Below are 26,666 nucleotides of genomic sequence, written 5' to 3' on the forward strand. Positions count from 1 at the left end.
CCTTTGCAAATGAAATGAAATGAAAATCGCTTATCGTCACAAGTAGGCTTCAATGAAGTTACTGTGAAAAGCCCCTAGTCGCCGCATTCCGGCGCCTGTTCGGGGAGCCTGGTACGGGAAATGATGGCAGATGTGATAAGTAAACTATTTTCATTTGTTTCCCAGTCATGATTAACAAGGAGATTTACATGATACAGCATTTTTTGTTCAGTTCAGCAATTTTTAAATGATTTTTAAGAGAGGCACTGTTGATAAATACTCAAACCGCTCTCCCCCCCCCCCCCCACAAAAAAATTAGACAGTGTCAGTTTAAATTAATTTGTAGCCCCTCTACAGAAACATATTCTTAACCTTTGTTTACTCCTGCTTTTGCTATGGAAACATACAAAGCAGGCTTTATCAGCTTCCAAATGTTTACCCTAGAAACAGTAAAACGTCATCAATCGGCTTTCTGAGGAACAACTTCGGCCTCTTGCCCAACGTGCAAACTACTCAAGCAAAGCTTGTTCTGTCAAGTTATATTGGTGCACCATGCATTCACTACTCGTTATCGACAATACATAAATAATAACCTTTATTATTGTCACAAGTAGACTCATATTAACGTTGCAATGAAGTTACTGTGAAAATTCCCTAATCACCCCACTCCGGCACCTGTTTGAATTCAGAATGCCCAATTCACCTAACAGGCACGTCTTTCGGGATTTGTGGGAGGAAACCGGAGCACCCGGAGGAAACCCCCGCAGACACGGGAGGACATACAGACTCCACACAGACAGTGACCCAAGCCGGGAAACGAACCTGGGACCCTGGTGCTGTGAAGCAACGGTGCTAACCATTGTGCTGATAAAAATGGTTTGAATAATTAGGGGGGAAACTGCATATTCTGGTAATCGAAAGTAAAGCAAAAAGTACTAGAAGCATTCAACAAGTCTGTGACTTTCTACGTTAAAAAGTCATAAGTCGAACATCCGGTGGCGGCCATAGTCTGCAAGGTCGCACATGTGGGAGCTCCCGCTCATGGTGGTCTTCTTGTGGCTTTTACGCCGGATTGTTGCAGGAATTTGTGAAGTAAGGGTGGAGAAGCAGGAACAGAAGCAGGGGAGCTGCACCCCAGGAAAAATCTGAAAAGGAATCAGAAGTTGGTGGCAAGTGAGGACCAGATTTCCAGTGTGGAAATGGCGGATGCGCAGGGTTTGGCCCCGCAAGCTGTGGTCGACGGACCAGTTAGTGAGCTTCTTGAATGAGAAGGTCTCCCAACAAAATAAGGAGTGTGAGGAGGACCTGGTCCGGGCGATGGACTGGATTCGGCCAATGGTTGACTGCATGGAGGCGAGACTGACGACCCAGGGATAGGCATTCAGAGGTTGGAGGAGCAGGCGGGGGAGCATGAGGAGCAGTCCACCTCGATGGCAGCGGAGATCGGGATACTGCAGGACCAGCAGAAGCAACTGTTGCAGAAGGTGGAGGACCTGGAGAACCGTTCTCGGAGGCAGAACATCCGGATCGTGGATCTGCAGGAGGGGAAAGAAGGATCGGATGCTGGTGCGTATGTGGGGAAGATGCTGGAGAAGCTAAGGGGGAACGTTCGTTTGCCAAGCCGTTGGAGGTGGACTGGACGCATAGTGCACTTTTGCGTAAGCCCCAGGGGCGTGACCACGTGGTGGACTTTGTGAAAGACAATAAGCTCATGGGAGAATGAAGACCTTGAGCTTTGACTGCGGGGAACTGAGCTATGAGCTATGTTTTGTAAAACTTTAAACTTTCAACGTTCAATTTGCAAGTTTGGAATGACATTTGAGACTTTGTAAATATATATTCATTTACCGTTTTTCATTTGGTTCTGTGTGGGGTTAGCTGAATAGATAATAGTTTGTTAAGGGAGGAGAGGTGGGCCTTTGTGCTCGGACCTTGGGAGGGATTGTTTGTTTGTTCTTGCTTCTTGCCATTGTTTTGAGAGTCTGCATTACAGCAGGGTGGAGGGGAACCAGTGGTGGGTACGATGCTAGGCGCCAGGGGCGGGGGCTGCCAGGCTAGCTGCGAGGGCTAGTTCACCGACGCAAAGTGGGGGATGAGCTGAAGACCAACGTAAGGGGAGGGGATGGGAGGGGGTGGGGGAATTTGGGTGGGGGGGGTTAGACTGCTGACGGGGAGAGGACTTTTAAGGTGGTGGAGTAGAAGGGTTGATGACGGTAGCTGCCGGAGGCCAGGCCAGGTGAGGTGCGAAGCATGGGCCAAGGGCTGGCCTAGGAGAGGCTATGGCTGATCAACAGGGAAGGGGGGTAGAGTGCCCCTGGACCAGGTTGGTAACGTGGAACATTCGTGGACTGAATGGGCCGGTCAAAGAGCCTGTGTATTCGCACACTTGAGACAACTGAAGGTGGACGTGGTCATGTTGCAGGAGATGCAATTGAAGTTGGGAGACCTGGGGCGAAATTCTCCGACCCCCAGCAGGGTCGGAGAATCGCCTGGGGCCACCAAAAATCCTGCCCCCACCGTGGCAGAGATTCTCCGCCACCCGAGAAGTGGCGGTGACGGGAATCTCGCCACTCCGATCGGAGAGGCCCCTGCGGTGATTCTCCGGCCCGAATGGGCCGAAGTCCCGCCGCTGGGAGGCCTCTCCCGCCGCCGAGGTTTGAACCACCTCTGGAACGGCGGGATCAGCGGCGCGAGTGGGCCCCGGGGTCCTGGGTGGGCGGGGGGCGATCGAACCCCGGGGGGGGTGCCCCCACGGTGGCCTGGCCCGCGATCGGGGCCCCCCGCTCAGACTCCGGGCCAGTGCCCAGGGTGCACTATTTCTCCTCCGCGGAAGCGGAAGAGAACCCCACATTGCGCATGCGCCGGCAGTGACATCAGCGGCCAGCTGCCGCTGACGTCACTGCCGGCACATGCGCCAACCGGCGAAAGCCTTTCGGCCAGCCCCGCTGCCGGGGGCGCCGGTTTTTTGCGCCAGTCTTCTGGTGCCAACCGCTCCGGCGCGGGGCTGGCCCCCAAAGGTGGGGAAAATTCCCTACCTTTGGGGAGGCCGACCCATGAGTGGTTGGCGCCACTCCCCTACGCCGGGACCCTCCGTCACGCCGGGTAGGGGAGAATCCCGGCCCAGGTTAGACTGAGGTAGGGATGGTTCAGACAGGTGTTCATCCGGGATTGGACTTTAAAACGAGGGGGGTGGCAATTCTGGTCAACAAAAAGGTGGCATTCAAGGTGGACAAGATAGAGGCAGACCAGGGGGGTAGATTTATTATGGTTAGCGGGAAGCTGGAGGGAATGGCTGTGGTGCTGGTGAACATATATACCCAAACTGGAATGATGCCGAGTTCGTTAGGAGGGTGCTATGAAAGATTCCGGGCCTGGTCTCGCACTGACTGATTTTGGTTGGGGGGGGGGATTTCAACACGGTCCTGGAGCCGAGACTGGACCGGTCGAGTCGCAGGTCTGGAAAGGTGTCAGCAATGGCAAAAGAACTGCGGGGGTTTATGGAGCGCATGGGAGGGGTATATCCGTGGAGATTCAGGAGGCCAAGGAGTAAGGAGTTTTCATTCTACTCCCATGTGCACAAGGTGTATTCCAGGATTGACTTCTTCGTGCTGGACAAAACGCTGCTGGCAGAGGTGGTGAATACTGAATACTCAGCAATTATGGTGTCAGACCCCCCCCAGATCCTCCACCAAAGGATAGGCCCAGTGGCCACAATGGAGATTAGATGTAGGGCTGCTAGCAGAGGATGAGGTGTGTCAGCGGGTGAGGGAGGCCATTAGGGAATATATAAATATTAATGATACGGGTGAGATCTCGGCAGGGGTGGTATGGGAGGCATGGAAGGCGATTATTTGGGGGGCAATTCATCTTGATTCGGGCCCATAGGGAGAAGACAAAATGGGGGGAGTTGGACAGGCTGGTAGGTGAGATTTTACAGATGGACAGGAGATATGCGGAGCCTCTGGATGAGGGGCTCCTGAATGAGCGGCAGAGGCTGCAAATGGAATTTGGGCTCCTGTCCAGCTGAGGAGGATAAAGGAGGCGGTGTATGAATATGGGGAAAAAGCCAGCAGGATGTTGGTGCAGCAGCTGAGGAAACAGGAGGCGGCAAGAGAAATTGGGAAAGTAAAGGATCATAGAATTTACAGTGCAGAAGGAGGCCACTCGCCCCATCGTGTCTACACCGGCTCCCGGAAAGAGCACCCCATTTAAGCCCACATGTCCACCCCATCCCTCTAACCCAGTAACCCCATCTCACCTAAGGGCAATTTAACATGGCCAATCCACCTAACCTGCACATCTTTGGACTGTGGGAGGAAACCGGAGCACCCGGAGGAAACCCACGCAGACACGGGGAGAACGTGCAGACTCCACAGAGACAGTAATCAAGCCAGGAATCGAACCTGGGACCCTGGAGCTGTGAAGCCATAATGCTAACCACTATGCTACCGTGCTGCCCACTATAAGGGGGAAGGTGGTTGTGGACCCGGAGGGGGTGAATTATGTGTTTCGGGCTTGGGGGGGTGCTAGACGGACTTGGGGCGATGCAATCGGGTAAGGCTCCAGGACCTGATGGATACTCAGTCGAGTTTTACAAAGGTTCTCCAAGTTGCTGGGCCCGCTCCTGGCAAAGGTTTTTAACGAGTCCAAGCTGCTGGGGGTGCTTCCCCCCAACGCCATCGCAGACTTCGATTTCCCTTACTTTGAAGCGGGATAAGGATCCAGAGGGCTGTGGATCATATAGGCCGATCTCTCTTTTGAAAGTAGATGCGAAGTTGCTAGCAAAGATCTTGGCCACACATATAGAGGACTGTGTCCCGGAGGTAATAGGGGAGGAGCAGACGGGATTTGTGAAGAGATGGCACTTGACGTCCAACATCAGACGGCTCCTAAATGTTATAATGATGCCAGCGGAGGGGAGAGAGGTGGAGATGGTAGTAGCCATGGATGCAGAAAAGGGTGGAGTGGAAGTACTTGTGGGATATCCTAGGAAGGTTTGGGTTCAGGCAGGGATTGTGGATTGGGTCCGGTTGCTATACCAGGCACGGTGGCGAATGTAAGGACCAACTGGGTCTGGTCAGAATACTTTAGTTTGTGTAGGGGGGACAAGACAAGTGTTACCACTCTCCCCACTCCTGTTTTTCCTGGCCATAGAGCCCTTGGCAATGGCCCTTAGGTCATCGAATGTCTGGCGGAGGATAGTGAGAGGGAGACTGGAGCATAGGGTCTTGCTCTACGCAGACAATTTGCTCCTTTACATGACAGACCCGTTGGGGAGATGCCTGGAATTATGGAGATATTGGAAGAATTTGATTGGTTCTCAGGCTACAAGTTAAATATGGCTAAGAGCGACGTGTTCACGATCCAGACACGAGGGCAGGAGAGGAGACTGGGGGAGTTACCGTTTAAAGTGGTGGGAAAGAGTTTTCGGTACCCGGGGATCCAGGTGGCTAGGGACAGGGGTCAGCTCCATAAGTTAAATCTGTGCAGGGTGGTCAAGCAAATGAACGGGGATTTCCGTAGGTGGGACGTGCTCCCGCTGTCATTGGCGGGGAGGGGACTGACTGTGAAAATGACAGTCCTCCCGACATTGCTGTTTGTTTTTCAATGTCTTCCAATTTTTATCGCTCAGGTTTTTTTCAGAAAGATGAACACGGCAATCTCGGGTTTTATATGGCTGGTAAGACCACGAGGGTGAAGAAGGTACTTTTGGAACGGGGCGTGGGGAGGGGGGCTTGGTCCTTCTGAATTTTATTAACTATTACTGGGCTGCTAAGATATCGATGGTTAGGAAGTGGGGAGGGGTCAGTGTGGGAGCGAGTGGAGGCGGCATCTTGCAAGGGTACAAGTTTGGAGGCTTTACTAATGGCGCCCCTGCCTTTCTCGCCAGCTCAGTACTCCACAAGCCCGGTGGTGGTGACAGCCCTGAGGGTGTGGGGGCAATGGAAACAGCACATGAGATTGGAGGGGGCATCAGTGTGGTCACCGATCCGTGATAAGCAGCGGTTTGTTCTGGGGGGACTGGACGGGGACTTTAGGAGGTGGCAGTGGCCTGGGACTGAGAGATTTGGAGATCTCTTCATTGAGAAGGGCTTCCCGAGCCTGGAGGCATTAGAGGAGGAGTTTTGAGTTGCCGGGTGGGAACCGGTTTCGGTACCTGCAGGTAAGGGACTTTGTCCGGAGGCAGGTTCCAAGCTTTCCTCGCCTCCCCATAAGGGGACTACAGGATAAGGTGATGTCAAAAAGAGGGGTTGGGGAGGGAAGGGTTTTGGAGATATACAAGGAGTTGATAGAGTGGGAAGGGGTTCCGGGGAGGTGACGAGGAAGTGGGAGGAGGAAGTGGGAGGAGGAGTTGGGAGGGGAGTTGGAAGTCAGACTGGGAAAAGGCCTTGAAGAGAGTCAATTCATCCTGGTCGTGTGCCAGGCTTAGCCTGATCCAGTTCAAGATGGTTCATAGGGCTCATATGACTGTGGCCCGGATGAGTAGGTTTTTTGAGGAAGTGGAGGATAGGTGCGGCGGTATGGGGGTAACCCGGCGAACCACATACGCATGTTCTGGGCATGCCTGAAGTTGAGGGGATTCTGGCAGGGATTTGCGGGTCATGTCAACTGTTCTGGAAGGGAGGGTGACTCCGAGTCCAGAAATGGCAGTATTTGGGGTATCGGAGGATCCGGGGGCCCAGTGGGGGGTGGAAGCCAATGTTTTGGCCTTTGCCTCCCCGGTGGCCCAGCAATGGATTTTGCTGGGATGGAGGGACTCGGAGCGTCCAAAGTCAGGAGTGTGGATTAGTGACATGGCAGGGTTTCTCAGGCTGGAAAAGATTAAGTTCGCCTTGAGAGGTTCAATTTAGGGGTTTGCTCGGAGGTGGCAGCCGTTCATCGACTTCCTGAAGGAAAACTAAATTTAAGCAGAAAGAGATGGGGGAGGGGAAAGGGGTGGGGAGAAAAATGAGAGGCATGGCAATGTAAAATAAGAGACAGGGAATCTAATATACGGGTAGTTAGGAGCTAGGGCGGGCGGATAGTTGGTTAGGTTATTGTAATATAGTTGCGTGTGTCGGGCGGCTAGGCTGTTTAGAATGTTAATTTGTTAAACTGTGAAAAGTACAAATGCTTCAATAAAATGTTTTCTAAAAAAAAAAGTCATAAGTCATAAACATATAAGAAATAAGAGTAGGAGAAGACCATAGGCCCATCGGTAGTGGGTGCCTGGAACTCGCTGCCGGAGGAGGTGGTGGAAGCAGAGGCGATAGTGACATTTAAGGGGCACCTTGACAAATACATGAAAAGGATGGGAAAAGACGGATACGGACCAAGTGGAGAAGATTTTAGTTTAGACGGGCAGCATGGTCGGCACAGGCTCGGAGGGCCGAAGGGCCTGTTCCTGTGCTTTACTTTTCTTTGTTTTTTGAGCCTGCTCCATCATTCAATATGATCATGGCAGATCTCGGGCTTCAACTCCACTTTACCACCCGCTCCCCAAATTCCTTGATCTGCCAAGATAACAAAAATCTGTCCAACTCAGCCTTAAATATATTGAACAATGGAGTAGCCATAACCCTATGGGGCAAAAAAAAATCCAAAGATTCACAACCTTTGAGAAAGAAATTTCTACTCATCTCAGTCCTAAATAATCATGCTCTCATCTTGAAACTGTGCACCTTTGTTCCAGATTCCCCAGTCAGGGAAATATTTTGATGTAGGATTACATCTGAAATGCGAACACGTGTTCCCTCCATAAATACTGATTGAACTGCTGTGTGCTTTCAGATAAAATTAAGTAAAATTGATAGGGTACCAATGAATAGATTTTCAAAATAAAAATAAAACCCTGCAAAAAGAAGATATGAATATGTGTTCATATTTTACTGGTTGAATAGCTCACCAGTTTCATTTTTGAGGGGATTGGAACAGTTTTCATAAAATGTGTTAATTAGCAGGATGAACTTCCGATTGCAACATACATTTATTACAGGGGAAGGACCAGAGACAGCCTTCAGGTAAAGGACGACATAAATAAAAGCATAAAGCATCATGACTCACATAGAAATAAATACACAAATTATCATCATGAATCATACAGAATCAAACCTCAAAATTCCTTTGCTTCAGCAGCATAAGCCTGGCATGTTGGGGCATTAGAATTTGATGCGAAACCTGCTTCCACTGCGTCTCTAACTTTTCACATACAGATAAATTTCATTGCAAATACGGATGGGCAGTTCTTGTGGCTGCTCCTTCTGTATTGACATCAGATAATGCAGAGGCTGGCAGCATGACATCGCCTGCAAGCTATCCCATCTGTTTCATCTCCTTTGCTGCTTATACATGAAGGCCAAAGTCCTGGCAGATATGGGACTTGAAATGCCAGCTTCCTAATTGCAACTTCCAAATTGGTACTTCTTCAAATAAACCTTGGAATGTTAATCAGTCAGAACAGTCGCTGGTAATAATATGGCAATACAAACAACAATATAATTCCTACGTAAATGGGAGGGAAAAAAATCATTGGAAGGATAAAGCCTTGGGCCATAGTGACCATTGCCCACCCAGATTTCTTGGTGACAAGGATTGAATAGGTCAATCAGGTCACCAGAAGACCGTCTCGGTAAACATGTTTGGCAAGTTTTCAATGCGTATGTATGCTAGGGTTAAAATAATGAGGGATGATTCTGAAAATGGCTTGATGGAAATATAAGAATCACATTTGGGCAGGAAATAAAAAATCTATTTCGCCAAAAAAAAAACTCTTTAAAACGAAGGGTATCTTGAGAGAGTCAAAAGTGAAGTAACCAGCTTTTTTGAGCATAAAGCTGAAAGTTTGAACCCTAATCACACCAACAAGCTCACACGTTGTCCTCATTTCAGTGCTTAAAATAAATTACATCTGATAACTTAAAACCTTTGGAGAGGAAAAAGAAAATCTACCTACAGGCTTGGCAGGAAATGTTATTGGGAATGCATTCTGGCCTAATGACTCTGCACTATTCCACATTTCATCTGTTGTGCTGCAGGAAATTTCAGACCACAAATAAAGGTTTCCTATTTTATCTTTATCTAGTATAGCAATGGGATGGGAGAAGAGAGCAGTGAAGCCATAACAAATCTAGGTAGTTACAAACATATTCACAATACTAATGTCTGCTAAACTTAAAAAGCATTACATTCCATCAAAATGACTTTACTGTTCCAGAGCATTGGGCACAATGTGCCCCGTATTTCAGATCGGTAGAGGACTCAAACAAAAAAGAACTTCGCACAAGTATTGCAGCTTTGTGTAAAACTTGTAAATCCTCCAACCAATTACAAAGTTAGCTTTGTTCACTTCAGAAAGGAATCAGCGGGGGAAAACATTCTGGGTCCCGGCTTTTGGAAGAGACAGATACAAACAGCTGAATGTGTCAGCAATTTAAAGAAATGCCATTCCGACCAGAAATGTGTTAGTTCCCCTCTGTCCTTTTGCAAATTCAATGCGTTACATCAGTAACCACCAGCAGCCTAAAGCCCCCGCAAAGGAGATTATTTTTGGTAATTCATTCTGCACACGTCTGCCAAATCAAGTGCCCAACATTGCTTTGTACAGAAAAGATCATGTGAACTGAACCAGCTACTGTATCGACACACTTCAAATATTACAGTATAAGACAGTAACCTAAACATTAAACTATGGAGGCCCAACATTATGAACAGTATTTATATGGTTGCAAAACATAGATTCTTACCATGAATCAATCATGGGATTAGGTTATAAAATGATTTAGCAAATTAAGAATAAAATTGAAGTCCATCTACAACTCCAGCTCCAACTCCATCTACAAGAACAGGCGCCGGAATGTGGTGACTGGGGGCTTTTCACAGTAATTTCATTGCAGTGTTTTTTTTTTATAAATTTAGAATATCCAATTCATTTTTTCCAATTAAGGGGCAATTTAGCGTGGCCAATCCACCTAGCCTGCACATCTTTGGGTTGTGGGGGTGAAACCCACGCAGACACGGGGAGAATGTGCAAACTCCTCACAGACAGTGACCCAGGGCCGGGATTCGAACCCGGGTCCTCAGCGCCGTAGGCAGCAATGCTAACCACTGTGCCACCGTGCCGCCCTTCATTGCAGTGTTAATGTAAGCCTACTTGTGACAATAACGATTATTTATTTATTTTATTTATTAAGTTTGCTGACAACACGATCGTAGTGGGTCAGATCTCGAACAACAACGAGTCAGAACACAGGAGGGAGATAGAGAACCTAGTGGAGTGGTGTAACGACAACAATCTCTCCCTCAATGCCAACAAAACCAGAGTTGGTCATTGACTTCAGGAAGCAAAGTATTGTACACATCCCTGTCTGCATCAACAAAGCTGTGGTGGAGATGTTTGACAGCTTCAAACTCCTAGGTGTGCCCATCACCAAAAATCTGGTCCATTCACGTCAACGCTACGACCAAGAAAGCACACCAACGCCTATACTTCCTCAAGAAACTAAGGAAATTTGGCATGTCCACATTGCCTCTTACGAACTTTTACAGATGCACCATAGAAAGCATCCTATCTGGCTGCATCACAGCCTGGTATGGCAACTTCTCGACTCAAGATCGCAAGAAACTTCAGAGTCATGAACACCACCCAGTCCATCACATGAATCCGCCTCCCATCCATTGACTCCATCTACACCTCCCGCTGCCTGGGGAAAGCGGGCATCATAATCAAATACCCCTCCCACCCGGGTTACTCACTCTTCCAACTTCTTCCATCAGGCAGGAGATACAAAAGTCTGAGAACACGCACAAACAGATTCAAAAACAGCTTCTTCCCCGCTGTGACCAGACTCTTAAATGACCCTCTTATGGACTGATCTGATTAATACTACACCCCTATATACTTCACCCGATGCCGTGTCTATGTAATAACATTGTGTACCTTGTGTGGCCCTATTACGTATTTCCTTTTCATGTACTAAATGATCTGTTTGAGCTGCACGCAGAAAAATACTTTTCACTGTAACTCGGTACATGTGACAATAAACAAATCCAATCCAATCAAAGTCACTTTACAAATATTAGAAAATAGTCATTTTACCCAAAATAATTACAGGAGAGCATAAATTTAACATAAAAGGTTCAAATGTTTTCTAAAACTTGAAACTAATTGATGATTACAATAATAATTACATTGTTGTATCCTTCGTGCAAACAGTACTATCAAAATTTGATCAGTGGTGAGCAAAGCTATTAAACCGACAAACGTCAATTCACAAAAACCTGAAAAACTCTTTTACAGCAATGAGCTTTCAAAATGTAGAGCATTTAAAGATTTTGCACAGTATTTTCTTTCCTCAAATGATTTGATACAATCAACAATGTAGTCCTTCCAAATAATCAATATTTTTTGACAATTAAATCAGTTAGGATTATATTCATTGGAGTTTAGAAGTGTGAGGGAATCCCGCCTTCCCCAGGTATCACTTGATCCCTTTAGCCCCAAGAGATGGATCTAATTCCTTCTTGAAATTACACAATGTTTTGGCTTCTACTCCTTTTTGTGGTAGTGAATTACACAGATTCGCCACACTTTGGATGAAGAAATTTCTTCTCACCTCAGTCCTAAAAGGTTTACCCCTTATCCTCAAACTATGACCCCTAGTTCTCAACTCCCCCACCATCAGGAACATTCTTTCTGAAGCTACCCTGTCTAATTGTGTTAGAATTTTCTACGTTTCTATGAAATTCCCACTCGCTCTTCTGAAATCCAATGAATATAATCCTAACTGACTTAGTATCTCCTCATATGACAGTCCCACCATCCCAGGAACCAGCCTGGTAAACCTTCTCTGCACTCCCTCCATAGCAAGAACATCCTTGTGATATGCGATAGCTACATCTTTCACTCTAGCTCCTTCAATCACTTTCTCCTCTCCCATCCTTCAGTTTTTTTATAGCAATTTCAAAATTTCACAAATGTAAAACTGATCATTTCAGCCAGGAAGCAGGGTAAAAAGACAGAAATGAAATGAAATGAAATGAAAATGAAGGGCAGCACGGTGGCACAGTGGTTAGCATTGCTGCCTACGGCGCTGAGGACCTGGGTTCGAATCCCGGCCCTGGGTCACTGTCCGTGTGGAGTTTGCACATTCTCCCCGTGTCTGCGTGGGTTTCACCCCCACAACCCAAAAGATGTGCAGGATAGGCGGATTGGCCACGTTAAATTGCCCCTTAATTGGAAAAAATAATTGGATACTCTAAATTTAAAAAAGAAATGAAATGAAAATGAAATGAAAATGGCTTATTGTCATGAGTAGGCTTCAATGAAGTTACTGTGAAAAGCCCCTAGTCGCCACATTCCGGCGCCTGTCCGGGGAGGCTGGTACGGGAATTGAACCGTGCTGCTGGCCTGCTTGGTCTGCTTTAAAAGCCAGCGATTTAGCTGAGTGAGCTAAACCAGCCCCTACACAGAACATCGGCATGGGGAACTTCTTCACAAGAGAGGTGCTATCATAAGAAAGATCATTTCTCAGCATGCATCTTCAAAAAGAAAATTCATCTTGAAATTGGTGAAGAGTGCGTCAGGCCATCAGCATTTCAACTATTGGCAGTGTACAGATAGAGTGACAAGAAGGGAAATATACAGAGTTTAAACACAGAAAAAGAAAACAACCTCTAAGAAAGGGTTTCTTTATTTTATAAATTTAGAGTACCCAATTAATTTTTTCCAATTAAGGGGCAATTTAGCATGGCCAATCCACCTAGCCTGCACATCTTTGGGTTGTGGGGACGAAATCCACTCAAACACGGGGAGAATGTGCAAACTCCGCACGGTCAGTGGCCCAGAGCCAGGATCGAACCTGGGACCTCGGCACCGTGAGGCAGCAGTGCTAATCCACTGCGCCACCGTGCTACCTTGACAAAGAGTTTCTAACCAAATTGTTATCCTATTTTATATTACCCACTGTTTCAGGAAACACCATTTTCCAGTTTTTTATAAAGTCATAAAAGTGTAATAGTTAAAGATAAAACGCAGAAATACAAGTTTGGATTTTGTATGATCATAAATCATAGTGTGGTTAAAGTACATTTGGCCCGTTGCGTCATTGCTCATGTTTCTGCAAAAACCACCCTCACTACACGCATGGAGTATTTTTTTCAGCGGCTATTGGCATCAGCACATGCATTTAAACGCGAAAGTCCAGTAACCTGCTCCTCCTCCACAAGGTGCCCTGTCCACCAATAGACTCAGCACTTAAAATCAATGCAATGACTTGAAATTGGGAATTTGCCCACTGGTTCGCCGCTGAAGATGCCAGAGAAAAAATAAAGCTGCTGCATTTAGGAGCAAGTGAGTTTTTAGGTGTGATAACAAAATTCCAAACAACCTCCACAGCCTTGAAAAAGGAATTTTTATAACTAGAGTCTCATCCCTTCATGAGGTAATTAACTACCTGTGATGCCCCAGGTGTGTCATTGCAATGGGGATAGATTGCACTGAAGCAGTCTTTTGTATTAGGATTATCTGTGTAGTTACTCACGGAAACAGTTGGTCATCTTGGAAGGCTGTAAAATGACAATTGTATCTGCCAGCAGCCAGAACAAGGAGAATGGAGGCCCAGAGGAATCTGGGTGTTCCTGATCTGGAGCAACTAAACAGAGAATGAATGGTGCAAGTACCTGGGGAATTAATTTGTCAGATCTACCTGGTAAAACTGGAGGAAGAGATCGCCAGTCAAATTCTCACAGAGGGAATGCTCCAGATGTCGAAATGCCAGACTGAGAAACAGAGGAGAATTAAAATGAATTCCTAAGACGAAAGAGAAAATGCTGGAAAATCTCAGCAAGTCTGGCAGCATCTGTAGGGAGAGAAAAGAGCTAACGTTTCGAGTCCGATGACTCTTTGTCAAAGCTAACAGACAGAGAAAGTGGGAAATATGTATACTGTGGAGTGAAAAATGAAATGAAAATTGCTTATTGTCACAAGTAGGCTTCAAATGAAGTTACTGTGAAAAGCCCCTAGTCGCCACATTCCGGCGCCTGTTCGGGAGGCTGGTAGTGAGAATGAAAAATGAGTCATAGCTACAGAAACCAGGTGCTAATGGCCACAGAAACAAAGGGGAAAGAGTGCTAATGGCAATCCCCAAAGAGGACAAAAGATGTGAAAGGTCAAACAGCAGGGAAACTAACATCAGAGGATGAACTGTTGATGTGGGGGGAGGGGAAGGGGGAAGCAAACAGGAGAAAGGTGAAGGAAAGGTGGATAAGATTGGGGGGGGCGGGGGGAGATTAAATGTATATTAAGAAAGAAAGAAATAGTAAAAGACAGTTAAAATGAAATGAAAACAATTGGGTCGAGGTGGGGTAGAGCTGATCATCTTAAGTTGTTGAATTCAATGTTCAGGCGGAGGGCTGTAGCATGCCTAAACGGAAGATGAGATGTTGTTCCTCCAGTTTGCATTGCGCTTCACTGGAACATTGCAGCAGGCCAAGAACAGACATGTGGGCATGGAGCAGGGTCTTTTGTTAAAATGGCAAGCAACAGGAAGGTCAGAGTCCTGAATGCGCACAGACCGAAGATGCTCAGCAAAGCGATCACCCAGTCTGCGTTTGGTCTCTCTGATATAGAGGAGACCACATTGGGAGCAGCGAATGCAATAGACCAAATTGGAAGAGATGCAAGTGAAACGCTGCTTAACCTGGAATGAGTATTTTGGGTCTGGAATGTTAAGCATGGAAGAGGTCACGGGGAAGATGTTACACCTTCTGCTATTTCATGGGAAGGTGCCACGGGTGATGGGAGAGGTACTGAGTATGGTGGAGGAGTGGATTAGATTGTCTCGGTGGGAACGGCCTCTGCGGAATGCTGACAGAGGGAGTGAAGGGAAGATGTGTTTGGTGGTGGCATCCCGCTGGAGTTGGCGAAAATGGCGGAGGATTGCATACGGAGGCTGGTGGGATGAAATGTGAGAACGAGGGGGACTCTATCCTTGTTCTGGGAGGGAGTGGAGGAGGCGAGGGTAGTGGCGCGGGAGATGGACCACACACTGTTGAGGGCCCTGTTCACAACTGTGGGTGGGAAATCACGGTTGAGGAAGAAGGAACACATTTTCGAAGCACCGTTTTTGAAAGTGGCATCATCGGAACAAATGCGACGGAGGCGAAGGAGTTTTTTTTTTAAATAATTTTTATTCAAAATTTTCATAAAATATCAACAACAAAAAGTAAATTCTATTTTACAAAGAACAGAAAAAAGAAAAAACAGTACCCCCCCCCCCCCCACATACACAAAGGAAGAGGTAAATTAACACCCGCCATTCGCACAAAGCACCCCCCCCCCCCATGTATACGTACAGATATAAATAAATCAACGGCCACCATTAGCATAGAGCAACTATGCCCGTCCCTCCGGTCCAAAACAACGAAACAACCCCCCCCTCCCCGGGCTGCTGCTGCTGCTGGCCTTTTCCTATCGTTCTGCCAGGAAATCCAGAAATGGCTGCCACATCCTGAAAAATCCCTGCACCGATCCCATTAGGGCAAATTTCACCTTCTCTAATTTAAGAAACCCTGCCATATCGTTGACCCAGGCCTCCACGCTTGGGGGCCTCGCATCCTTCCACTGAAGAAGAATCCTCCGCCGGGCTACTAGGGACGCAAAGGCCAGAACACCGGCCTCTTTCGCCTCCTGCACTCCCGGCTCCACTGCAACCCCAAAAATTGAGGCGAAGGAGTTGAGAGAAAGGGATGGAGTCCTTACAGGGTGTAGGGTGCGAAGAGCTGTAGTCCAGTTAGCTGTGGGAGTCAGTGGGCTTGTAGTGGATATTAGTTGATAGTCTATTGCCGGAAATGGAAACAGAAAGATCAAGAAAGGGAAGGGAAGTGTCTGAGATGGACCAGTGAATTTTATCCAGTGAATTCCTGAGACCTCTGGCACACCCTGGTTTGGTCGCAGGGTGTATGAAGGAACCTTCAAGAACCTGTAATGTATAGGGAAGCTCTTGGGTGGAATTATCAACAGAATGGGAGGTGATCTGTTGAGATTTTGGGGTTTAAGTTGAAGTGTTTTGGAAATATATATAGCCTTAACTCTTTTACAGTAAAAATTTTTGTTTATAATGTGAGATCTTGCAGCGTGATTCTTTCAGTTAATAACTTTGAGTTTGAATTTCCTTTAAAAAAGTTAGTAATTTCCCTTGGGATCATAACAACAAAGCTCTTAATTTATTCACTGAGTCCGTGCTGCCAGTAAAAGTTTCATAAGGACAGGGCTGATGCAGGCCAGGATACAATTCATGGCATTCCGAATAAATTGTACTTGTGGAGGGGGAGGCTAGCAAATTGGGCTTGGGAACAATCTGGTATATATCTGGTAATGATGTATCTTTAAAACCGTTTCATTAATTCCTAAGGAGCGGTTACTAAATTTCTTCACAACTAACATCTTTATATAACTCTAAAGCAGTTTTCCATGCCAGAATGCCACCCACATCCAGTATTATTTACAATTGCCGTTACCCAGATAACTTCTGAAATGTAGAGGGGAACTCAAATATATATTTTATGTTAGCCTCATGAAATAGTTAGCTATATTTTTGTATATTGTTCAATAATATCACAGGATTCTATATCACTTGAGATGGGAAGACAAATTGAAAACTCAGCTGGACAGTTCTGTTCCAAACTCTGAAAAGCTTTACCGTCATTACAACATAGTTTCCTCTGACAGGATGCAGGCTTTTGCAAACAACACAATTCGACCATATGATGTGGTGTATTCAAACTACAGATCATGTTTACGGAAAGGGGGTTTAAATTTCAAACCACACCACTGAACATCACAGAATAAAAATTGGAAGAGATTAGTTTTCTGAATGAACTAAAGGAAAAGAGGCCACATAATAAACTTGTTGAATGAAAATAATGATTCACAAGATGATTGTCACAAAGTTCACATTGCAATTAAATGGCTGCAACACAAAAATATGTCATGAGCCTTGCTGGAATAGATGAAATAGCCAAACCGGACCCCCACCCCCCACTTCCAGCAGCAACTTCTTAACCATTTTCCCTGCCCACATAAATCCCAAGATCAAAGTATTGACTTTCTTAAAGAATGATTCTGGTACGAAGATCGGGAGGTTCTGAGAGATAAATAGGAAGCTCGGCAGCACCATCATTTTCACTGTCTGCACTCCCCCCCCCCCCCCCCCCCCCCCCCCCCCACCACCACACCCCCACCCATACGCTCCATGAACTCCTTCAGCTCCTTCGCCACTGCTGACAGACACTCTCTCGGACCTCGGGCTCGACCGGTGCAAACCTGGTTCAATGGCCATGTTTCAACCCCCCCACCCCCCCATTCTCAACCGATGTGAGTCTAGGTCTGGGATCTTCCCCAAAACCCCCCTCATGAACTGCCTGTCATCCCAGTTTGGGGCATAAACATTAACCAAAACCACCGGCATCCCTTCCAGGCTTCCCACTCACCATCACGAGCCTCTCTCCCAAATCTGCCACAATGTTCCCCACCTCAAACGCCACCCGTCTGTTTACCCCTCTCAACACCGAATGAAAGACTTGCCCTACCCACCCTTTCCTTAGCCTTGTCTGATCCCCCACTTTCAAGTGTGTTTCTTGCAAAAAGGCCACATGTACCTTCAAGCTCCTCAAGCGGTCGAACACAAGCGACTGAATGGCCCATTCAGCCCTCCTACATTCCGTGTGAGAAGCTTGATATGGGGGCACCCCGCTCCCCTCACCTGCCGATCAACCATACCCTTTCCTGGGCCAGCCCCTGGCCCATGTCACATGTGTATGGGCCAGGGCTTAGAAGCTCCAAAGTGTATTATGAAGTTCACCTGACTTTTATGTTAAATTCGGCTAGAATTAGCAAAAGCCTTTGCTGCAGGTGTGATTCATCAGACTTCCTAGACAATTTAATCAAAACAAGGTTTATTCTAAGAATGTAGTTAACACATATATATCTCTAAACACAGCAATAATTTTTATCAATTACAAATATAAATACACCACATAGCTATAGTGGCCCATGTATATAACACTAAATTAATTCCCCTTTTAACTGTTCCAATTCAGTAACAAAATCCAACAAACCAACCCCCTTTTCAAGGGCGTGGCCCAGCACACTGCATTCTCATTGAATGGGACTGGTCTTTCCCCGAGATTCTGATCCAGTCTCAACGAGCAGATCCAAACTCCTTCCAGAAAGCAAACTATATCTTTACAGTTACCAAAGCAGTTAGCCACAACCAACATGTTTTTTAATAGGGCAGCTTTTAAATAATTCTGTTGTCCAAAACTGAAACCCCCTCTCACCTCACAGCCACAGCCCCACTCCACCCACAAAATTACATCGCTGAAACCATGTGATAAGACAAAACCTTTCTTAAAGGGACAATCACATGCCATATGACCCTCCAGGCCCACACTCGGATGCCCACCGTCATCGCTATTTGTCTTGCTGCGCCACAGTAGCCACATCTTTGTCAGCAGCCCCCCTCTCCTGAACAAAATAACAATTCCATCCCTCTCGACTGCACTTACCACCTGGTCACCTCCCACTGCACTCCCGTTAACTGGCCCGTCTAGATAGCCTGGCAGCCTCTGCCCAAGGCGCCCGAGCTTCCTATCCCCCCCCCCAACTGATTTCATAGAATTTACAGTGCAGGAGGCCATTCAGCCCATTGAGTCTGCACCATCCCTTGGAAAGAGGACCCTACTTAAGCCCCACTTTTCCACCCTATCCCCTTTATCCCCGTAACCCAGTAACCCCACTTAACCTTTTTTTTGGACACTAATGGCAATTTAGAATGGCCAATCCACCGAACCTGCACATCTTTGGACTATGGGAGAAAACCGGAGCACCCGGAGGAAACCCACACACGGCTAGAACGTGCAGACTCCACACAGACAGTGACCCAAGCCGGGAATCGAACCTGGGATCCTGGAGCTGTGAAGCAACTGTGCTAACCACTATGCTACCGTACTGCCTAATTCCCCTCACCCCGCTCGCATACCTCCATAACACCAACAGCAATGGAACAAGAGAAAAGGTTCACTCACCCTCGACACTCCCCAAGCATCCCGCCACCAAACCCAACAAAACATCTCAAAGGAGAAAGGTTCCCCAACAACCAACAAACGAAAAAGACAGAAAAAGCAAACATCTCCTCACACCAACTTCAAAGTTCAGTGTCCTCCTTCTCCTGCCAGTCCATTGTCTCTTAAAAACTTCATTGCCTCCTCTGGTGTCCCAAAATATGTTCTCACCTGTTGAAAGTCACCCAGAGGCGGGTCGGGTGCATCCCGAGCTTCACCCCCTTTTGAAAGAGGACAGTCTTCACCCGATTGAATGCTGCGCTCTTCGCCAGGTCTGCACCCAGGTCCTGGTACACCCAAAGCTCGTTCCCTTCCCAGGTGCACCTCCTCGCCGCTCCCTTCCCAAGTGCACCTCCTCGTCTGCCTCGCCCATCTCAATAACTTCTCCTTATCCAGGAATTGGTGGAGACGCACCACTATCACCCTGCGGCTTCCTCATCAGCGGCATGTGCGCTGGTCAACCTCCAGGGCTGCTCAAAGGCAGCCTCACCCATCCGCTTCTCCAACATCTTGACTCTATCCAAGCCAGTGTCCGCTCCCTCGATGTCTTCAGACATCCCCACGATTCTTACGATTATGTCTCCTGGAGCGATCCTCCAGGTCCTCCACCTTTTCCTTCAACCGCTTCTGGGTCTCCCACATCATTCCTATTTTGGCCGCCAATGAAGCAAGCTGCTCCTCGTGCTCCCCCACCATCTCCTCCACCTTCCGAACAGTCTGGCCTGGGATTCTATTCCACTCGGTCAATTCTCGATTTTAATGGTTCCACCGCCTTGGCTAGGTCTTCCTGGGCTTCCCTCCTCTGCCGGCTGAACTTCACGTTTTAGAAGTCCACCAGCTGCTTCGTTGACCACAGGGCAGGCAGGGCTGTCCCTTTACCCTCCATCATCTTGATCTGTGGCACACGAAGATTCTCTTGCTCCAACTGCTCCCTTCTTCACGACCCACTTCTGGTCTGTGGATTCATCCACCAACCCCACAGGTGGAGTTTAACTTTCTTCAGTCACCCCAAAACCAGTTTTCACCAAAACAGCCACCCAACAAGCGGGGATGAGGGTCGGGAAAAAACGCCTTGTGCGGGAGCTGTCAAATGTGCGACCACTCACTCCATGGCCGCCTCTGGAAATCCCATGTTTAATAATTTACAATACTCCTTTGTGAATTTGTTCCAGTGTACTTGGAAGTAATATGAATTTTTGACAACTGTTATCTGATGTGGGCTTAAAGAGGTTATACTATGTACACTTTCTTAAATTAAACAAAGGAAAAATATGAGGTTCTGATGCGATAACAATAAAATGTGAAAAATAGTTCATGAAATATTGTGCATGCTATTCCCTTGATAGTATTATACCAAAATGTTAAACTATATGAATGTGAATAATTTTTTTTTTTTAAATTTACAGCACCCAATTCATTTTTTCCAATTAAGGGGCAATTTAGCGTGTCCGATCCACCTACCCTGCACATCCTTGGGTTGTCGGGGCGAATGTGCCCAGAGCCGGGATCGAACCTGGGACCTCAGCGTTGTGAGGCAGCAATGCTAATCACTGCGCCACCGCACTGCCCTTGAACGCGAATGATTAGTCTATTTTCAAGTGAACAAGACTGAATTTAGTTTCAAATATTTGAGCAATATCTAATGAAAATATTATTTTCAGAAAATTGGACGGTTAGGGAGATTGTTTTTAATTGCTACCTAAAAATTAACAGCAATAAAGAAAGCAAAGAGAAATTGTCCATGTATTAGTGGGTGCAATTCGTAATATAACATGGGGGCAATGCAACAATTGTAATGAATTGGGCATGTTCCACAGACGTCATCCCTTAAAGTTTCATCTCTACTGGCAAGTCCAACCTCTGTTTACCTTATAGGGTCAAATAATTTCAGGTAGCAGATCATATGGCCACCCTGTATATTTTTTCCAATGAGACTTACTGTGGAAATACTACACTCATGATCTTTCCAACCAATAAGAGAAATAGCACTCTAGCAACCCACTTATTTTAGGTTACAACTACAAATCAAGTATACAGTTACATTGAACAGAATCAAAAGTGAACAACAGATTTAACCAAGTTCAAAAGTCACTCAATTTATAATTCTGCTTGAAAATATGCATCTTGAAGCTGTCTTAGATCTTGGAAGTTACAAAGCTCTCAGTCTGCTGATGATCCAAAACAGTGAGGTACAACTAATAGAAATTAAGCGGATCACATGCAGAGGAATCAACTTACTTTGGCAGACTGTGCTGACATGTGATTGATGTGGGAAAATGCATGAGGATGTGAATTGGGAATATATGAAAAAGTGGTTACGATGGACTGTATTAGGTTGTAGGGAATAACACAGGGGAGGAATATAATGGTATTGATAGATAGCTTGTTGTTCATCTATCATTGAAAACATAGATGGAAAACAGGGTCTTGGGTTTAGACCTAAAGAGAAAGAACACAGATTGCAAAGGCTTGTATAATAAGGCAACAGTTCCACTGTACCTAGAAATTCAACGTGCAACCTTCTGCTGGTTACAGATAACTACACAATTTCATGGAATTATAATGAAGATGGACATGGATTTCTCCAATGCCCTACCAATACTCCCTTAACCATCGCCGTAGGAAGATTAACCAATCATTTGTCTAATTGGTTGTTCCCAGGACTTTGCTTTGCAGAAATTTGTTGTCATGTTTACCTATATAACAGTGACTGTTGGTCAAAGGTAACTAATTGAACGTGCAACACTTTGGAGCACCCCAAGGGCATAACAAGGCACTATATAATTTGAAGTTTTCTTTCTGCGCTATCATTTTAGTTTCACGTCACAACTACATGACCTCCGGAGACCACTGTGTGCACCACAGAGAAAGAAACTTCAATAGCTACTAATGCCATTCTTCCATTTCTCCCACAGAATTAAATATCTTTAAGCAAACCCATTTACAAAATTTTATTCAAGAAATGTCACCATTTTGAATGTTATTTGCAATACACTTCATATAACACAGAGCAACTAATACCAAACACTTCGTAAGTTCAATTTTGTCATCTTGATAATCATCGCCATCATTTTATCCAAATAATAAGTCTATGGCAAAAGAATTTTGGTTTATAGCCAATACCAAAACTTCATACAGTTACTCCAGTAAATAGTGTGACTAATGTTACCACACAAAACTAAGGGCAAATCATTGTGGAACTTCCCTACAATTATAGGCAAGACTAAATAGCGCTGTAAGAACTGAAAAACTCCTACTTTTTGCAAGTCATGTCACAAAGACAAGCAGGAATAAGAAAGGTCATTATGTCCAATAAGCCAATTTCTTTTCAATGAATCACAACCCCACTTAATTGCCATACCCATCATGGTAATTATTTCTACAGAAACTCATCTAGTTGCTTCTTGTACTTTTATATATATCCTTCCCGTCAATTAACTTTTATGGTAATTTATTCTACAAGTTTAAAACCTAATTTTTGATGCCTCCTTGTTCTTTAAATATTTGAAGAAGAGTAGAAGAACTATCCATCAATCAGCATCACAAAATAAGATTGTCTGGTCATTATCACATTTGTGGGAGTTTGCTGTATGCATATTGGTTGCCGTGTTTCCTATATTACAAGAGCGACTACACTCCAAAAATTCTTCATTATTAGATATAAAGCACTTTTTAACACCATATGATCATGAAAGGCATTACATGAATGCAAGTCTTTCTTTTCGACAAACTTTATTGGATGCTCCATAACTAAAGTTAGTTTGCATTGATATCTGTCCTCCATAAAGATTTAACGACTGGATATGCACAAAGTACTCAAAGCTGTGAATCAATCAGTGCCACTTATACAACATTAATAAGTTCTCTTTTGATCATTCTCTTCCTGCCTAATAAAACAACCCCATATCTGATTTGTCCATTTAATTATAGCAGTAGGCTAACAGTTTCATAAAATAAGCCAGGCTCCTCATCCAATACCTAAAACATTCAGTCCCCGGGCAGCACGGTGGCACAGTGGTTAGCATTGCTGCCTACGGCGCTGAGGACCCGGGTTCGAATCCCGGCCCTGGGTCACTGTCCATGTGGAGTTTGCACATTCTCCCCGTGTCTGCGTGGGTTTCGCCCCCACAACCCAAAGATGTGCAGGTTAGGTGAATTGGCCACGCTAAATTGCCCCTTAATTGGAAAAAATAATTGGGTGCTCTAAATTTATTTTTAAAAACATTCAGTCCCTCCACCTGTGCACTGTGGCTATCTACAAGATGCAATGCAGACATATGCCGAGGCTCCTTTGACAGCATATTCCAACTAAGAGAGCAACAGCAGCAGGCAGATGAGAGCACCACCAGCTGCAAATTTTATCCAAGTCACACATCATCATGACTTGGAACTGTATCACTGTTCCTTCAACGTCACTGGGTCAAAATCCTGGAACTTTCTCCCTCCAGGACTGAGTGTACGTACACCACATGCACTGCAGTAATTCAATTTTTTTTAAAAGCTACTGAGGAAGCTGCATGATTAATCAAGTCTAAAGGCATAAAGACATTGATAAAGATTTCTGGGACAGTGGAGATGATGTCCGGCAAGGTTGAAAAATATTACATAGTTTAAAATAAGTTGTCAAGATGTGGGATTTGAAATGCAATTTAGGGTCAAATAGGATTCTACAGTTATCAACCTTTGGGCTCAATCAATGCAAGCAGCAGGAAAAAGGATGGAATTGTGGAGTGGCAGAAGCTAAAGATTGGAAATGTTAGCCGGTCTTATTGCTGTTGAGCTGACAGAAGTTTCTGTTCATTCACAATGCTGCCAACCAAGTATTTTGAATAATAAAACGATGGTCCACAATTCAAGATTGGCAACAAAGGGTTGGGATCAGCATGTGCAAGCTGATGTCACCAAGAAGGGTAGTGTTAATGGTACGTTCATATATTACATTATATTGTTCAGATACACAGGTGAAGGGCATTGTTTAATTAAGCCCCTTGCAGGAGAGGGAGGCGCAGCCATAACAAGAAATGCAAATCACTTGTTTTAAAAAGAAAGTTCCATTTCAGCATTCTTCAGTTCCATGCTGAAAGCAGGATCAATCAGGACTCACCTCAAGTTCTTTGATCTTTTCTTCTGCTAGTTTCTGTTTTTCGACGAGCTGTTTGTGAATTACAACTTTTGGCTGAAGAATAAACCTAAAAATAATCAGAAACCATGATGTTTTAATTTGCAGTAGGGATAGATTTAAAAATATCAATTAATCATGAAACTTTTTTCCAAGCCTGAAAGTTGGCAAACTTCCATAACCAGTGCACAGAAGTTCAATGCAACCTTTGCCAAATATATGGAGATGTATATGTGTGAGGGTGTGTGTGTTGCCCTAATTGTTGTATTGCATGAAATTTGCATATATATGAAATAATTTAATTTGTAGCAGCAAAAAGGGAGTGCAGGAATAACTAGAGCAAAAAAGCAAAAATTAACATTGTTTTGGGCAAACGCAACAGGAAGTAATACGTGGCATGCATGTGTAGAGATCTGCTACTGTTTAACATTGCATCTGAACTTTTATTTTTTGTGGATTTTAATTAAACTCTGTAGGACATGGGAAATACTGTCTGGAACTAAAATCGCAACTGGATGAACTGATTAACATTGTGGCCCTTCACATTACCTCACTTCTTACTTCTAAGAATTTGTATGTACGTATGAATGCCTCAATAAAACGATAATGCCATGGAGATCCCTTCCCCAATATCCAACAACAAAACCCTTTGAAAGTGTGACAATGTTTTCATATTTTTATCCAAAATGAGGGGTCTTGAATTTTTTTTAATGATATACAAGACTTTACTAAAAGCATAGAAACTTGGAAAGTAGGAGCTGGTCCTTCAAGCTTGCTCTTCCACTCAAAGTAATCCTGGCTGATTATCTTAATGCCATACTCCAGCGCTGTTCCCATACACCTTGACACCTGACGCCTTTGAGTCTAGAAATCTATTTCCTTCTTAAATATATTCAGTGATTCGACCTCCGCAGCCTTCTGTGGTAGAGAATTCCACAAGTTCACCACCCTCTAAGTGAGGAAATTTCTCCTCATCTCAGTCCTAAATGGCCCGTATGCCAAGACTGTGACCTTTTGTCCTAGAGTCCCAAGCCAGTGGAAACAACATCCCTGCATCCAATCTGTCCAGCCGGGTCAGAATTGTAATATGTTTCAATTGGATTCAATCATTCTTCTAAATTCCAGTGAATACAGGCCCAGTTGACCCAATCTCTCTTCATACGACAGTCCTGCCATCCCAGTCTTCAATTTGGTGAACCTTTACTGCACACTCTCTATGACAAGAATATCTTTTCATAGACAAGGAAACCGAAACGGCACACAATACTGCAGGTGGATCATTAGGGTGGCATGGTGGCAGTGGTTAGCGCTGCCGCCTCACAGCGCCAGGGACCGGATTCAATTCCAGCCTTGGGTCACTGTCTGTGTAGAGTTTGTGCGTTCTCCCCGTGTCTGTGTGGATTTCCTCCGGGTGCTCCGGTTTCCTCTCACAGTCCAAAGATGAGCAGGATAGATAGATTGACCATGCTAAATTGCCCCTTAGTGTCCAAAAGATTAGGTGGGGTTGTTATTGGGTTACGGGGATAGGATGGGGACATGGGCCGAGGTTAGGGTGCGCTTTCAGAGGGTTGGTGCAGACTCTATGGGCCGAATGGCCTCCTGCACTGCAGTGATTCTGAGTGGTCACACCAAGCCCTTTACAGCTGCAGTAAGACATCCTTGCTTGTATACTCAAGTCCTCTTGCAATGAAGGCCAACATACCATTTGTCTTCCTAACTACTGCTGTACCTGCATGCTTTTGTTTGGTGACTGGTGCACTAGGACACCAAGGTCCCTTTGTACGTCAACATTTCCAAATTTATCACCATTTAACACCATTTTGTTTCTCCATCCAAAGTGGGTAACTTCACACTTATCCACATTATACTGCTTCTGTCATGTATTTGCCCACTCAGTGAACTTGTCTAAATCAATTAAGCCTCTTAACAGCCTCCTCAGCACTCACGTTCCAACCAAGTTACATGTCATCAGCAAACTTATAAATATTACTTTTGGTTCCCTCATCTAAATCATTGATGTATATTGTAAAGGCCCTTCCTAATGATTCCCTTATTTCCTATTTCTTTCAGATTGTCGTCATCATTTTTGTTCCATGGATCTTTCATGGATATATACCTTTAAATTGAGCTGGGGAAGTGAGGAACTCAAAAGTTGCAAAATAGTACATTGCTTTAAGTTTTAGCTTCTGAACAGAAGAACGCAGACTTTCTATTCAAGAGATCGGAGGGATGCAGGGATTTTCAGATGTCATGTCAGAGGTTCTGGAAGGAAGGGTGACTCTCAGTCCAGAGATGGCAACATTTGAAATGTTGGAAGATCCGGGCGCCCGGGGTGTGTCAGGGGTGCGGGTCAGTGACATGGCAGGGTTTCTTAGGCTAGAGAAGATTAAGTTCGCCTTAAGGGGTTCACGACAGAGGTTCGCTCAGAGGTGGCAGTTGTTCATCGACTTCATCAAGGAAAATTGACTGT

The 26,666-nt window shown here is 45.4% G+C and overlaps 1 protein-coding gene across 1 annotated transcript in view; it reads right to left on the reverse strand.

Moving 5' to 3' along the window:
* pfdn1 (prefoldin subunit 1) overlaps window positions 1-26,666 on the reverse strand; it is a 126,957-nt gene that overhangs the window by 57,768 nt on the left and 42,523 nt on the right. Inside the window, exon 3 of the mRNA XM_038795705.1 lies at window positions 24,182-24,266. Within this exon, the coding sequence (XP_038651633.1) occupies window positions 24,182-24,266 (85 nt within the window). The remainder of the gene's footprint in view (window positions 1-24,181; window positions 24,267-26,666) is intronic.

Source organism: Scyliorhinus canicula, chromosome 4 (assembly GCF_902713615.1).
Source record: "Scyliorhinus canicula chromosome 4, sScyCan1.1, whole genome shotgun sequence".
Lineage (NCBI taxonomy): Eukaryota > Metazoa > Chordata > Chondrichthyes > Carcharhiniformes > Scyliorhinidae > Scyliorhinus > Scyliorhinus canicula.